General features: G+C 35.1%; 1 protein-coding gene across 6 annotated transcripts in view; it reads left to right on the forward strand.

Moving 5' to 3' along the window:
• Window positions 1-16385, forward strand: part of CNOT2 (CCR4-NOT transcription complex subunit 2) — a 93073-nt gene that overhangs the window by 72112 nt on the left and 4576 nt on the right. For all 6 annotated transcript variants that reach the window (XM_075495573.1, XM_075495551.1, XM_075495561.1 and 3 more), the window contains 9 exons: window positions 233-312; window positions 1450-1575; window positions 4211-4335; window positions 5950-6070; window positions 6182-6338; window positions 10150-10211; window positions 10308-10357; window positions 11246-11346; window positions 11900-12044. In XM_075495573.1, coding sequence (XP_075351688.1) covers window positions 233-312; window positions 1450-1575; window positions 4211-4335; window positions 5950-6070; window positions 6182-6338; window positions 10150-10211; window positions 10308-10357; window positions 11246-11346; window positions 11900-12044 — 967 coding nt within the window. The remainder of the gene's footprint in view (window positions 1-232; window positions 313-1449; window positions 1576-4210; window positions 4336-5949; window positions 6071-6181; window positions 6339-10149; window positions 10212-10307; window positions 10358-11245; window positions 11347-11899; window positions 12045-16385) is intronic.

Below are 16385 nucleotides of genomic sequence, written 5' to 3' on the forward strand. Positions count from 1 at the left end.
ACTAAGTTATTTTGAAGTCGTTCCAGTTGTCTTGATTGAGCAGTGTCTGCTGCTGCTGCTCAGTTTTCAGAATTATAAAGGAAAATAATTAAAAACTGAGTTTAGGCTAATGTGGGTTGCTTAAGCTTGAAATAATTCAAGTGCCTTAGGTTTTTTTCCCCCTTAATGCCTTCCACTGGAAATTACAAAGTATGTATACCCTTTTGTCTGACTTCCTGGATTTTTTTCGCAGTATGTCTGGATTTGGGATGAACAGAAATCAGGCATTTGGAATGAATAACTCCTTATCAAGTAACATTTTTAATGGAACAGGTGAGTTTACTCTGATTAATGTTGATCTTAAAGTACAGTAGTGAGTTTTTTTGACTAAATAAGTCTAAATGAAAATAATTTGTTCTGTTGGAGTGCAACTTTATTGTAATTTTAAGTTGTTGCATAGAAATGCTGCTCCAAGAGTGGCACTATGAAACTGTTACTACTTCATAGCAGGGGATTTTAATACTTTTGAAGACATAGTAAAAGTATTTGTAGAATACTCACTGTACATCACATGACTATAGATTCTACCTAGTCAGTTAGAAATGCAAAATAGCTTATGGAATTGAAAAGGGGATCAGAGAAGAAAAGATTTATCCATTTTCTACAAAAACATTATATAGGGTAAAAACAGTGGGAAAGGATTTTTTGAAATCTCAAAGTCCTTTTGAACAGCTGGCTTATAATGTGATCCTTTCGATCAGTTATGATTTTTCTCTGAGAATTACTTCTTCACCCAAATGTAATGAACGAGAGAGGGGAAAATATCCTTGTGCATAAATGCCTTAGGTTTGTCCGTGCTGACATTTTGGTAGGTGGCTGTGTATATGAAGCAACTTGAGGTGCTGGTGACATCAGAGTGCAATGGTTTGGGCATCCTCTAGGACTTTGTGACATCTTTATAGAGCCGCAGCTCTGGCCCTCGCCTATGTAGTATTTTCGGCTGCAAATCAAAAAATGTTCCCGTGTAACTTGCACTGCATTGGCTCTACAGCTGCTTCAGCTTTATCTTACCTTATCTAAGGACAAAAGAGCTCCTTGATGCTGCTGCTAATACTGGGTTATTATCTTCTCTCAAATTTCTTCTTGATAGCTCCTTAAATTTTAAACCGGCTACTTATCCTAGTACTGTAATTTTGATAGTCTGCCTGTATTTTACACATGCAGTCTTTAATTCAAAATGAGTAGACCTTGTTACTAAATACTGTTGACTAGCTATTGTTTAAAAACAAACCCCAAACATCTTGCTGCTCTTTAGGCTAGTCTCATAATACAGAGGCGGTAGTTATTTGTAATAATTATAGTAGGAGTAAAAAGATCAACTTGAAGAAAGAAAATATATCCTACATTTATCTGAATGTAGTCTTTGAGTAAAAAATGTAAGGGAATTTAAAATATCTGTGTTTATTGTAGATGGAAGCGAAAATGTGACAGGACTGGACCTCTCAGATTTTCCAGCACTAGCAGACAGAAACAGAAGGGAAGGAAGTGGCAATCCAACTCCATTAATAAACCCTTTAGCTGGAAGGGCACCCTATGGTAAGACTATACTTTTTGAAAGCTCTTCAAATGAAATCAGTATTTTCTTGATTCACCTTTTCCTGTTCATAACACAATAGGTAGTCTTTTCAAAAATGCCAGACACTTGAGCTCCTAAGTCTCATTTTTTAAAATAAATAATCAATATCTCTGTGATTGGAGATTCCCCTCAGGCTTTTGTAAGTATTAGAACTTATCTGCTTTAGTTTCACAGTCAACAGAGGTTGTTGGGGTTTTCAGTCTGTATAGTATGATTACTCTGAAGCTGCTCACTCTAGATGTTTCTTAGGCAATAGGTTGTTTTCTAATTGCATGTGTACAAGAACTGTTGAGGTCTGAGTAGTAAAGTTTAGAAATAATATTTGATTACTAGACATGTTATTGTGTAAAAAGTCTGCAGCTGTAAACGTACTGTATATTTTCTCTGTTTATTGGTAGTACTTGCTGTAGTACTGTTCACTGTCACTCTTATTATGAACATCAGATTTCAAAAAATAACCTGTAAGCATCAATTATTATCAGTCAGATTCCAAGTTTGTGTCTTACATAATTCTTGCTGAACAGCTTAAAAAATAATGAAAGAAAAAAATTTAAGGTGGATACAAATCTTATTATTTGGGTCTGGAAAAAATTCAGGTAAGCTTAGCGTGAGGCACAATACTTTTTTTGTTACTGCTTTAGTAGATTTTGTCATGCATGTTGCATCAGCTACTCTGAAAAGTTGCTCTTATAACCTAAAGTTATTTTTGTGACACTTGTCAAATTTCCAACCAAAAATAACCCAGTATTTTCTAACTATAAAAAGCTAGTGTTTTTCAGAGATACCTCCAACTTTAATTGGAGAGAAATAGTAGACACCGCATTATCAGGAGAAAGTAGCCTCATGGATTGGGTGTAACCAGGGCCCTCTGCTTAAGACAGCTGTGAGAAAGAGCTAAATGAGTTAAAGTGAAGTGCTCCTAAACACAGGGAAAAGTCACTTCCTCAAATAAAGACACTGAAAAGTCACACTGAGAGTGGAGAGCTAATATGGCTTGTGGTTTACATGAGATTTTGTCTGTCTCTGAAAGAGAAGCCATTACATGGAAAATTGATAGAAGGTAGGAAGGAGATCCACACAGATGTACTTCCAGCATGGAGCTGGAGTTCAATGTTCAGCAGCACTACCCATAAAAAATCTGTAATTGCTGCCATGCTTGCACCAGTTCTCTGTTTTGGTGCTAGCATAGCTGTTTGCATGACTGTGTGGTGAACCAGGAAAGAAATTTCTCAGTCTGAAGAGTTATCTTGAGCATCTGCTTAATGCAGGGGATAGGTATGGTGGTAGAAACAATCAAGAAATAGCAATGTGAGATGCACTGGACACTGTCTCCCACAACAAAAAGTGGAGAGCGCTTTTGGTTGTGATCAAGGAAAAAACAGTTTGAAACTGAGCAGGGACATACTTTCTTCATGCTTAGCTTATTTAGGAAAATTAGACTTCAAATATCTTTTTAGATAGAATGAGAATATTAATTCATTATCAGTTTTATTCATCCAGTGGAAGAAATCATAACAACTCTGATTATTATATATATATATGTAATGTAACATAACTCTGAAAAGGATGAACAGCAGAAACAAGATTAACTCAGTGTTTTTTCTTAAAATAAAGGAACTTTGATCTCTAACTTCAGAATACTAGAGAAAGTCATATATATTGTCACCTACTGAACTATTTTAGATCCTATACATCTATTAAGAATCTTTGAAAAATAGGCCTTAGACTACTTCTGTCTTCTCTTCCTCTAGTGCAGTGTTGTTTACAACCAAATCACTGTATTACTTCTCTGTCTCTCAGGAAAGAATATTTGCCCTTGGGTGTGTGGTGTGGGGGCTTTTCTTTGGTGTTTTTTTTGTTTGGTTTGGTTTGTTGTTGTTTGTTTTGTTGTGGTGTTTGTTTTTTTTTTTTTTTAAACTGGCATTAAAAAAAAAAAAAAGAATGTTGCTTTTCAGTAGTCGGAATCCATGTTCCAATGTGACTGGCCTACTTTTTTTAAATTAGGGTCAGAGCACTGAGAATTGCAGGCTAAATGCTTTCAGTTTTCATACTGAAAGTCGGAGTCGTTCTTATGTCACAGGCAAGTATTTCATTGGTGATATGCTCTGTTGCAAGTTAGCTGGGCATCCTTTAAGAATACGTGCTTCTAAAGAGATTATGCTAAGAAATTCTTCATGCAATTAGGGGATGGAGGAAAAATGTATTACAATCTTAAAAGCAGTACATCCTTCCTTCATCAGTGGATTTCCTTAAATACCGCTTTAATAATGCCTGTAAAGATTATTTGATTATTTAGATGTGCAAAACAGGTGCTGTTCCTGGTAAAAGTACTGGGCTTCATTCTTAAAGCAGTGGATGTGTCTATGAATTTAACCTGGAGTGTTTCTCAGCTCACACTTAAATAAGAGGCTTTAGTCTAATATGTGTGGATGTTTTAAATGAATATGCTTTGTTTTGGTTTACCTGTTTTTTTTGAAAGTCATTTCTGCTGTACAGCTTGCACATAATGAAAATGGACAGTAAGCAAGATCAACAGCAGAAAATTCTTTACTAAGCAGTCATTTAATGTTATTCCTGCTTTCGTTTTGATGATAGTTGGAATGGTAACAAAACCAGCAAGTGAGCAGTCCCAGGACTTTTCAATACACAATGAAGATTTTCCAGCATTACCGGGCTCCAGCTACAAAGACCCAACATCGAGTAATGATGACAATAAATCTGTAAGCAAACCTTAAATCTTCTTTTTATTTTGAGTGTTCATACTTCTTTTGATGATTATATTTCAAAATGGGCAGTGACTATATTTGTAGTATAAGATTTTCAAACTTGCCCCTCTAAATTAACGAGAAATTTTGCAGAAGCAGCATTTCATCTATAACTATGTAAATGGAATTTCTCAGGAAGTTTTTTGGTCCCAACAGTTACTGCGACCTTGCTTTCTTAACTTCATATGGCTTCTGTGTATCCTTTTGTATTTTGGGGAGGGGCCAGAGAGGAACTTGCAAGAACACCTCGAAATTTATTTTTGAGAATTGATATATATTTTTCAAGTTTTGCAATTCATAATTTCTTTTTCTACCAATTCCAGCTCATTTTTCGCTGTTGGTGCGTCTCATCAGTAGTAGTAATTTACACGTTATAACATCTTTCTTCAAAGCTGTCAAATCCTTTAAAAGTTAGGTGATACAATATCACTTCAAGGTAAAATTCTTAATGGGGAAATGAAATCACAGGATACAAGCTCTTTTAATAGAGACCATTGCATTCATGGGTATGTTGTAGACCAGTGGGATACACTGTATCTTAAGTATTGTAATTATAATGCATTAGATATATAGCTTAGATCATAAGATTATGGGGATTTTTGATGGTTTACAAATTGACAAAAAATTGCTTTTTTATTACAAATGAAAGGTGAATAAAATTTGGATGGCAGAGAACAGTTTCCTACGGTATTTGACAGAATGTTCTAGTTTCTGATTGTTTTATTACTTACAATTGCAAAAAATAGGTTAATCAGGGTAGCATAAATACTGATGTGACTACAAACTCATGTGAAAACTGAAAAAATGCAACTGTTCAAAAAAGGGACAGCAAGGAAGCCTAGCCCCCAAATGTTGTGGCCAGGTTTACATTTTTTGATACAGCTAGTGTTGAATTTTTTGATACAGCTAGTATAAAAATTTTTTGATACAGCTAGTGTTGAATACAGTAAAGGAGGAGGGAGTAAATGTGATTACATTGTGTTACTGCAGGCTTATTTCTTACTCTTTATTATTCTTTAAAACAATAGTTACGGAAGATATCTTTTGTCAGTATATGGGCTCCTGGAGCGCAATCACAGTTTTCTTGCCAGATATAGTGTTTACATCTCTTTCCTGATAGCTGCAAATGTGCCAACTGTATGTTGTTTGCACCCGAAATTGGCTTGAGTTATTATCTGTTGTTATGTCATGGAGTGTTATGCGGGAGCAAGACTGTATGGGAAAAATATATGATGTGATGAGTCTAAAATATCCTCTAGTCACAGCCCCTTGGGATATCTGTTGTGTATTCAAACTCAGGTGTAAAACATTTTCTTACCCTTTTAGATTGCAGGCTGTAGGTTCATTAATAGCTTTTACTGTATGACAGTTATACTTTAGGAAGTGGTAAATATTACATAAGGTTTGTCAACAGAATTCAAGAGCTTCAGCTTGGTTCTGTTTTAGTGCCTAATTTATTAGAGTGACTTGACATACTGGTTTAGAGCACCTGACTGAAAGATATGGTCAACAAGTTTTTCCATTTTTGTTTGTTTCCATCATACCAACTCTGCAAATTATTTTTAATAGAATTTGAGTACATCAGGCAAAACATCATCCAGCACAGATGGGCCCAAGTTTCCTGGAGATAAAAGTTCAACTACGCAAAACAACAACCAGCAGAAAAAAGGGATCCAGGTGTTACCTGATGGTATGTGTCATTCCACTTTTTATTCTTTAAAAGTTTTGACAGTCATTTAGATCACCTTGTTGATTCCTCCACTTCTTGAAAGGAGAAAATTAATTTCTTCTTCTTGCCCAGGTCGGGTTACCAACATTCCTCAAGGGATGGTGACGGACCAGTTTGGAATGATTGGCTTGTTAACATTCATCAGGGCAGCAGAGACAGATCCAGGAATGGTACATCTTGCATTAGGAAGTGATTTAACAACACTAGGTCTCAATCTCAACTCCCCTGAGTAAGTTTCTGGTTTTTAGTACTATCTTCAGTTTTGGTTTTATTATGCTGTCATTCATAATAGGCTCATTTAGCTCACATGAATATCAAACCCACAAGACATTTTACCAAATAAAATTTGAAAATGTAATAACAGTAAAATAAAATTTTCATAAACAAGAGAATTGTGCTTCAAGGCATACTGAGATCTTATTATGCAAGCTTTCTATAAACCTAGTGGCTTTGCTTATTCTCTTATCTTCTTTAGGATTTTCTTCAAGGAATTCACAGGGTACTGTTAATAAATTTCATGTATACGTTATTTTCCAAATAATAATACTCCTTGAGGATATCTACACTTAACTCTCAGCAATTTGGGGGGTAAATTCCATTTATATTAATGTAATAATGAACAGAGCATCTGCAGTGTTACCCAGCACCAAAGATTAATTTAAATGAAAATGTAGTTTTATAGTTAACTTCTAGTCATTCAGTTCACCTAAGTTTAGTCATCTAGGCTGCCTGTAAAAGCAAGTAGAGACTGCACTAATGCTAAGATAAGTGCTTAAGATAGATGACGTGAATCACCAGCCCAGGGTGCCTCTCTTTCTCCAGTAGTTATAGAAGGAACCTAGATCAGTTTGGAGAAAAACGCTTATCTTCTAGGTGACTGTGATTGTGAGAGCAATTTAATTTCTGGTACTCTGACTTTCAGCTGAGAATCTCCCATAATTTTGTTTCAGAAGAGATTTACATAGCGTTAGCCTTATTGACTGAGTAGTATATGCATTTTAAGGTTTGCACATAGTATATTAATGAAACAAAGACCAGACAGCATACACACACACAGTTTCCATGTTTCACAAATTTATATGGAGCTGCACGCTGAATGCACAAGTTCAGGGAAGACTGATGAATGTGGATATCAAGGTGAGAGGGAAAGCATAGGAAAAATGGCTCCTGATTTTTTTTCTGTCGTGAAATAATTGGCATGAATTTACGTATTTCTTTCTAGAGACGTAACTTTTTAGAAATTACCACTTCTAGAAGTTCTTTCTGTAGACCTTGCATCAAAACTTAGTCAAATTGCTATGCCACTGGCACTTCTAAAAATATTTAAAAACAATCATCCAAAGTCAGCCTTCTAATACAATTGTCTGTAGTTATTTGCGGAATGTTACATTAATGTAGTATCTTCTTCACATGTACTGTTAGTCTCGCAGGTCACTCCTCCATTGAATCCAGTAGTTTCCTACTCCCATCCCCTTCTCCCACAACACAAAGAGAATGCACAAAGAACAGTTATACTGACCATGGGTTACTGTTTTTCCTTGGTAGTCCCAGAGCTTACAGTACTGACTGGGAGATGGGTCTCCTGGATCTACATGATACTGAAGTAACTTGCTGTTCTCAGTACAGATTGCTCAAACATAATTTGAGGATGATCAGCTGAAAGTAGAATGCCTTTGCTCATTAAAATAATTTCAAGTACCTCGGTATCTGAATTCTTGAGCTGTTCCTAGACACAGGTGAAATCTAGTTACGTCATTTGGTTATATAGCTACTTTCTCTAGATGTTGGCATGCAGAATAGTAGTAGTGATGCTACTTTTGGTGATGCTATTTGATGTTTATTCAATGTTATTCATTAATTTTGATGACTAACATAAAGCTTAAGCTTAACATACCTATTGGAAAGTCTACATAAAACTAGGACCTCATTGCAGAGGAATACTAAACATGCTTTGATGTGATGACTTGTAGCTGTGTTACGCAGCTCCTGAATATGGCATCCAAGGTATTAGTGTGTCTTTGTACGTAAGCAGTATATATACCTGGCATGCTGCTGCTTTTCCTTAGCATGTATGCTGTAAATAGCTGGCTTTTTAAAAGCTTTTAACATTTAATTTCTGTATATAGGGTATTAAGGGTCTTGGAGGGTGTAGGGTTAATAGTTTATCCAGACAGTTCTGTATCAGAAAGCTGGTTTTATTTTATACTACAGAAGAGATTTGCAAACAGCCTGTGCAGTCCTCAGTGTCTCGCCTGCCATCTTGCCTTATGTTAAACACCCTTGGCTTCCTCTATGAATTGTCATTTGAAAAACTAAAAGCATTTCACCTGTGGAAAGCTGAAATTTTCTGCCTTGTGAGGTATTTCTGATGGTAAAGATACCTGTCTGACTTAAACACTTAGCACAATAAATGTGCTGTTAGAAACAAAATTTTAGAATTGTGTATGTATCTCTAATGGTTTGAATTAACCCTTCAACTCCTAGTTTTATATAGATTTTCTGTGCAGGTAGGCTAAGATTTATTTCAGTTGTTGAAAGAATGATTATGTATTGCCTGTACAGTCCTGTATTTTTTTTGTTAAGAAATATGCCTCTAATTCCTTAGAATACCTTAAAATTCTACATAAACAAAAATTTAAAAATACGGTATTACTACATTTAATTCTTTAGAGATTATGTAGCTGTTTGTTCATGTTCTGAAGCTTTCTGAAATATTCATCAAATAGACTGTAGGCTGTGCAATACCTCCTTGAAAAATGTTAAATTAGTAGAGTTTTATTTGTATCATAGGGAGAACACTGTGCACAAACTCTTCAGTTTTTATTGCATACAGAGGTGCAGTCCCGAGTCTGTAAAATCCTGGATTCTTTGCCCTAGGAAACCAAACCTCTAGGGCACGCATGAGGTGATGGAGTTGCAGGACACTCCTCTTCTTGGGGCAATGCCTATCCATGCTTTCAGTAGAAGGAATGGTTTAGTTATTTTCAACATCTGCAGATTTTGCCACTGAAATCTTCCCTCAGGCTCAAAAGCATAAGTTTTTTGCTAACAGTTAGTAAGATTTAACTAGCCTAGAGTAAGATAGATACCACTTGATCAGTGTAGGTTTTGGCCCATATAGCTCAGCTGGGAGTTGGTTGTGTTCAGGTAATTTGGTAGGTTTCTGGGTTTTTTGGTTTTTTTTTTTCAGTAATTATTAGGCCCTTGACAAGAAGGAAGCAAGGATTTGATAGGGTGTACCAAACTCAAGTTTCATTTACAAAACTTGCCATAATAGCATGCTATCATGGATAATTAAAAGCAGGCTTTAGCTACCTGCCAAAAGTACATTTTGCTCAGTCCTTCTTTTCACTTCTTCAACTGTTAATTAGAAAACTCATTCCTCAGTACATCAGTCCTTGTAGTAGAGTTGGAATTTTCATCATTTTCTCTTTATTAAACTAATGACTCTTTTTTTTTTTAATATATGTTAGCAAAATCTATATAAAAGAAAAATACTAAATCATAATAAACTTGTGTTCATGTTGTGCTGGGATTCAATTTATTTGTCATCACTGAAATTTAGAAGAAGACTAAAATCTTTACTGGTTAGTTTTAAAAAAAAAAAAAAAATCTACCAGTATAAGCTTTTCCGCACCTTTTAAATCATAGGCTAATATATCAGAACCCACCAGGCTTGTGGCAGCTGTTCCTCTGCAAATTGAAACCCTATGTAAAATTGGATCCCTAAAAAGGGTTGGTATCCCTTGCACCTAAGTTAAACGAATGATAGATTAAAAAGGAAATCTTGGCCCTGTAGATTCCCATTGCAGTTTAAATGTGATCTTCCACCACGTATTAAAAAGAACATGAATAAATGTAACAATTTCCAGCCCACTTTCCTAAAATTTCCTTTTCTCCTTCCTTCTCACCCCAGGTAGTGATTTTGGTTGTGTGATACGGTTTTTAGGTTTACGAGCTTGGTTGTGGGGATTTTTTGTTTGTTTGTTTTGATTTTTATTTTTTAATTTTAATAAATTTGTGCTTTTCTTTTTCTTCAGAAATCTTTATCCCAAATTTGCATCACCCTGGGCATCATCACCTTGTCGACCTCAAGACATAGGTAAGAGAGAAATAACTATTTCATTCAATATTAATATTTGCAAAATATATTCATTTACATGTCTTAATAGTTGCATCAATTCCGATTCTTTTTTAGACTTCCATGTTCCATCTGAATACTTAACTAACATTCACATTAGGGATAAGGTGAGTACGTGTGTGTGTATGCTTATTTTTTGTTAATTTATTACCAGTAATTTTCTAAATTTTCTTTTAGATAGGTAATGTTCAAAATCGGTGCATTTTATGGATGTCCTCAATCTTTTTAGGAACAATGATACATTAACCGGCTAATTGGACACATCATGCACCCATTCCACCTTAGAAAAAGAAAGGGAAGACAAAACTGAGAATGGGCATGGTTAGCTAAAGAATACATTATGTTTTTAAGAGTATGCCCTTCATGCAAAGCAGAAGTTTGTTATAATCCATATATTGTAATATTCAAATGCCATATTAAATTGAGATATTTCTTCTTGAGATAAGCTCAGAATTGCAGTTCAAGATATTCTCACATTTATCTGTTGCTTTCCATATCTACATGAATAGAGATTTTTTTCTTAGATGTATTTTCTTTCAACTATTGTAGTTCTGTAAGAGGGATCACTGAGAAATATTGTAAGAAGTTGTAGTAATGTTACTTAATAGAATGTGAAGTGAGCAAATACATGTAAATGGTTTTTTGGTTGTTTTGGTTTTGTTTGGTGGTGTTTTGGTTTTTTTGGGTTTTTTTTAATTAAAAAAAAGTAAGTAGATCAGGATACACACAGGTGCAGGGAGAAAATTCTGTCTTGCTGATTCATTACTTCTGTTTAATTTTCTGTTCTATCTTTTAAGTTGGAAAGGTTAAGTAAAAGTGAAGAAAAGTGATTGTTTTAATAATTATTACTCTTGTTATATTAGAGTATCATTTGCAACACACTTAGGATGGAAGCACGTTCTGGATGTATCCTTGTGTTATTTAAGTGGGATAGTATGTCTTAAAACATTTATCTATTGTGATTTTTCATCCTCATTTTCTTCAATCTTTTGCAGCTGGCTGCAATAAAACTTGGCCGATATGGAGAAGATCTCCTGTTTTATCTCTATTACATGAATGGAGGAGATGTATTACAGCTATTAGCAGCAGTAGAGCTGTACGTTCAAACTATTTTGTCAGTCTTATATGATTTAATCTATTGCAGTAATGAAGTAGTAGATGTGAAAAAAAAACCCCAACAAGTTAGACACTGAAAACAAGCGTAGTCAATCTAAAGCTGGAAACCTTTTTTTAAATACCTCCTCCAACCTTGGTTCCATTTTGTACTTTTTTTTTCATTCATATAGTGGAAATCAAAAGTCTGTCCCATAAATTTTGCGTTATTATGAAGCACTGTGGAAAAGTGGCAAGTGCCAGTCATCATTAAACATCTAACTTATCTTCAGCAAAATGAAAACCAGTAAATAATAATAAAAAGAATTTGGTGTTTGAACCTACCAGACTTTTTAGAGTCATATGTGATTAGTTTGAGGTGTAATAATTGTATGGAAGAGGTATGAGATCACAGGTATAACGATGTCTTAGAAATTTTGTTTTGGTTTTGAATGCATTGTATAGTTTTGATCGAAAGCCTTAAAATTGTATTTTATGAAGTCAAATTCAGATAACTAACACTAAAAATTATTTTTCCTTCCTATTAAAAATGAAAGATTTAACCGGGATTGGAGATACCACAAAGAAGAACGAGTATGGATCACCAGGGCACCCGGCATGGAGCCAACAATGAAAACCAATACGTACGAGAGGGGAACATATTACTTCTTTGACTGTCTTAACTGGAGGAAAGTAGCTAAGGTATCTCTTTTCCCTTGTGCAGATTTTTTAAGTCTGTCAACCATGTATTTTTAAAAGGACAAAAGTACAACCCAACCTCCTCCCCAAAAATCTCAAACTTTTAAACTTCCAATTGTTTAAGTTCATTATCTTAATTTCTGATGTGTGAGGGAATAGAGATTGCCTAAAACACTGGTTTGTTTGTGGAAGAGGAGATGTTTCTCTGTTTGCTGTGCTCTTTGGGACGTACAAGGATGTAGAACTTACATTATGAGTTTTGTTTAGATCGAAAGCTTTTTTCAAGTACAGAATTATAGAATAGAAAGCATTATTTGGCACTTCAGAAATTGTGCTTGCAGATATTTTATTGTTTTGCTTTAGAAAATTCAATAGGGAGCTACTGCATCTCACTTTGGAATTAAAAATAGGTGGGGGGGGTGGTTTTGAGGGGGTTGGCTGTTTTGTTTTGTTTTGAGGTTTTTTGGTTTTGGGGGTTTTTGGGGGATGTTTTTTTGTTGGGGTTTGGGTTTTTTTTCCAGACATTGTCTGTCCTTGAGCATACTGCAGGACTTTTGTGCTCTGTTGTTTGAACATCAGAGTACATTGAAATAAATCACTTAGTGTGGAGGCATATTTTCGTGGTGGTGCTTTTCTGTATTCTAGGCCAAGAGGCGTTAAAAAACTCTGAAAGCTATGGTCTTCTCCCTTCCCACTTCTGATTATCTATTTGTTCCTTTCTGTCCATGAATACTGTCAGTAATGTTCACCCTTTACTTGTTGGCTGAAGAAATGCATAGAATTGTGCTTCATTTTCTCCACCTTCTGCCAAAGATAATTAATTTTCAGTATCTTCCAACTTCTAAGACCATCCAACTTCCAATCCCAGCCTTTAAGACCATCTTGTACAATGCCTTTTCCTTGCTGGATCCTGATTTCTGTGACTTTTCTTCTCCACTAAAGCAAAGATTTTTCTAATACAGATATGTGCCAAAACACTATTTGAGAAATCAGGAGTGCTAACATTCAGTAACCTGGCAAGAGGTGTGCTCTTTTGAAAATAGCCTGTCCTACAAGGTGATGCATCCAGCTTCAGCTGGAGCTGAAAAAAAGATAAATTCACAATATACATACAACCATTACCCCTACCTAGGGTGTGGTTGAGTTAAATAGTTTGTCAGGAATCTCATTCCCCACGTAAGTTTGGTTACATGAGATTTTACGGATGTGGCATGATTTTGCCACATCAAGTTGTAACCAACGTGTTTGATTCATCAATGAAAGAGTAAATATAAAACTTCCATGTCAGACCTTCTATAAATACGGTATCACACTATTGCTTTTCTCTAAAAAACACTTAAAGATCAGACCAGATTAATCTTGAAGCTTTGAACTCAACAGATGTCATTCCAGTATGATGGAACTATGTTTTGTGGTTCCACGTGCTTAGGTTTCATTTAATCAGACAGCTTTTCACCTGCACCCTAACTTACAAATTGTTTGCTGAAAAGGCATTTCATTTCTGTGAGGAAGTTGCATCTGTACACTTGGAGATTATGAAATATTGCATGAAATAGTTACATGTCTGTTGATGTGTTTTTAAACATCAGCTTTAAATTAGTAGGAATAGAGTTCAGTGTTCCCCTCTCTGTTAAGTGCATTACATTTCTTCCTAGCCAGTATATTGAAGTTTTCCATCATCTAGAGATTAACTAGACAAGATGCTCTTTTTCCTTTCTTCCCCTCCAGTAAATTTGCTTAGTCTGTGCAAGCTCCCCTCAGAAATGAACGTTTTAGTTGCCCCAAATGATATGGGAGGCTTTTTGGTCCATTTGCATGTGTGACTGGTTGCCTCTGCTGCCTTTCCTGTGACGATAAGAAAACCAGGATTTTGTAACTGAAGGTTTTATTGGCAAGCCCTACTTGTATGGGTTTTCATATGTGCAAGGTAATGCCAGAACTTCTAAGCAAAAGCATCGCTCCCCTCAAAAGAAAAGCCAGACAAAAGGAAAGTTTTAATTTCTACTTGAATTATTTATTTGCTGCTTGGTATACTTGCTTAGGTTTCCCAAGACACTGTTTAAAGCTATTTTATTATTACATAAGGTTATCAGAGGGGAATTGATTACCTTTTGAAAGGATAGATTTCTTCTTTGGAGTCAATGGAATATGTTCCATTTATTTATGAGCAATAAGAGCCTCATATAGGTTCATATATTGATGGATCAGATTGAGTTATTACCCTATGTGGAAACACAACATTTCTTTTACTAGGAGGTAGTCGTGCCCATTGTATAAGATTTAGTAACCTCTTTAGTGTCTCTTGTTTTTCTACCTGTAGTAAATGGGTGAAGCTGCTACTTGATGCTTAAGCATTACTTTTGAAGACAGTATTTTCTCTATTTGGAGTCCTGAGTGCTGTCCTGAAATTCAGTATCCAGTGCTTCAGTTGTTAATTAGCACACTACATCCTTCCTCTTTTAAAGAGTAGAGCTGGCTTCATCTGGTAGTCATTCCTGGAGATACTACGGTGAAAGAGAGAGATGAATCACTAGTGTTCTCCAAATGATTTTGCCGAAGATCTACACAGATTGTCTTCTCTTTACTTTGCATACTGAAAATAATTCCCCCAACATTAAGAAGCAATTGGTAGCTAGTAAGGAGAGGGATAGTATTTTCTGAAGTTTTGCACCTGCAGCAGTAAGCTAACAAGGAACATGATCCCCCCCCCCCCCCCCCCCCCGCCAGTGTCCATAGGAAGAGAGAATATCTTTTCTTTTAGGCTTGTGTATTTCTTAATGTGAAAATTGGAACTGGAATATTACTTGGAAATTTTTATTTAGTTTGGTGCAAAATACAGCAGGCAAGTTGAGTATTGATTGCAGGAAGCTAGAGAAGGATTTGGGGAAAAATTGCTGGTTTGTTACGTGGAAAAGGAATCACTTGCTAGAAGTAATTCTGTGATGTTTCCATCCATGATAAATAAATAAGAACTTAGATGTATGTCAGGTGTGATCTTGGCATTGTATGGTAATGTTGTTACCTCTGATATTAATTTCTGGAGTTGACATTTCCTTGGATGAAGATTAACATAGACTTACAAGAATGTAAGTCTTGTAACATTGATATCAACATTGATAGCTCCATGTTGCTTTGAATGCAAAGAAAAGTATGGCCAAGTTTGGGGTTTTTTTTTTCCTCCTAACAAACACAGAAGTATTAATTAAATGTTTCAGGAAATTAAAAATATAAGAAGCTGGAAAAAAAAGAAAGAATTCTGATAAACTGCAACTGTTACAGTATTAGTGAATGCTGGGAATATTAGTTCCTTAGAAGGCCACAATAGTAATTGCTGCTTAACGGTTTCATTAGTCCTTTTTTGAAGCAGTCAGACAAGAATTACTTCTGGTAAATTACTGTCTCTTATATCTGCAAATTCAATTATTCTTCAAGTTGCTTTATGAATTTGTCTGTTGTTCTAGTGTATATGCTCAAATATAGGGCAGCACATATTTTAATGTGTTGTGCTTTGCAGACATGGTGCATTATACGTTATGAGCTTATGTATTTATTGTACCTATTTTCAATTATACTGAAGTACAATAGATACAGTGAAATATAGCTGTTTACTTTGGATAGTATTACTAAAACTTCAGACTAAGTTTGTAAAAACATAAACCAGACGTGGTTTAACAGGTTTTTTGATAGTGTCCTAGATTGTTTTTAACAAAGTCCAGTGAAGTAGACTGAACAACTTCTTTCAAGAAAACATCAAATAATATATTTATCTTTTTCATTAAGCTGTAGACTCTATTTTTAATATTCCTAGAATATGTATATTTATATTCCATATATATATATATATATATTCCTAGACCAGGGAAGGAAATGCAGCAAAACAGCTGAGTAATGAGACAATTTCTGAACTGTTAGGAAATAAAATCGAATTAATTCTATGTTGATACGTGGTAGTAAATAGTGGGGGGAAAAAACAAAAATGACAACAAACTTCAAATTCACCTTAAATGCAAAACAAAATGGAGGAAAATGCTGATTACAGATATGTCTGTATATATCATTTTTCATCCTAGGGCATGTGGAAAGTACAGTATGGTTAAAGACACTTTGATTTTTCACTGAGAATTTGGCTATATAGTTTGCTGCTGTTGAGGAGAAATAAGAGAGAGACAAATGAGAGAGGAAGGGAAGTGGGTATGAGACCAAAAATGCCTTCTACAATTACACATTTACTGAAATCCTGATTTAAATTGTCTGAAATAAACTGTCTGGAATTTCTCCTTTGAAATACTTCTATTTATGTAATACTTTTATTTTAGGAGAATTAATCCCATTTAAGGAACAAGA

The sequence above is a fragment of the Mycteria americana genome, chromosome 1 (assembly GCF_035582795.1).
Source record: "Mycteria americana isolate JAX WOST 10 ecotype Jacksonville Zoo and Gardens chromosome 1, USCA_MyAme_1.0, whole genome shotgun sequence".
NCBI classification, from domain to species: domain Eukaryota; kingdom Metazoa; phylum Chordata; class Aves; order Ciconiiformes; family Ciconiidae; genus Mycteria; species Mycteria americana.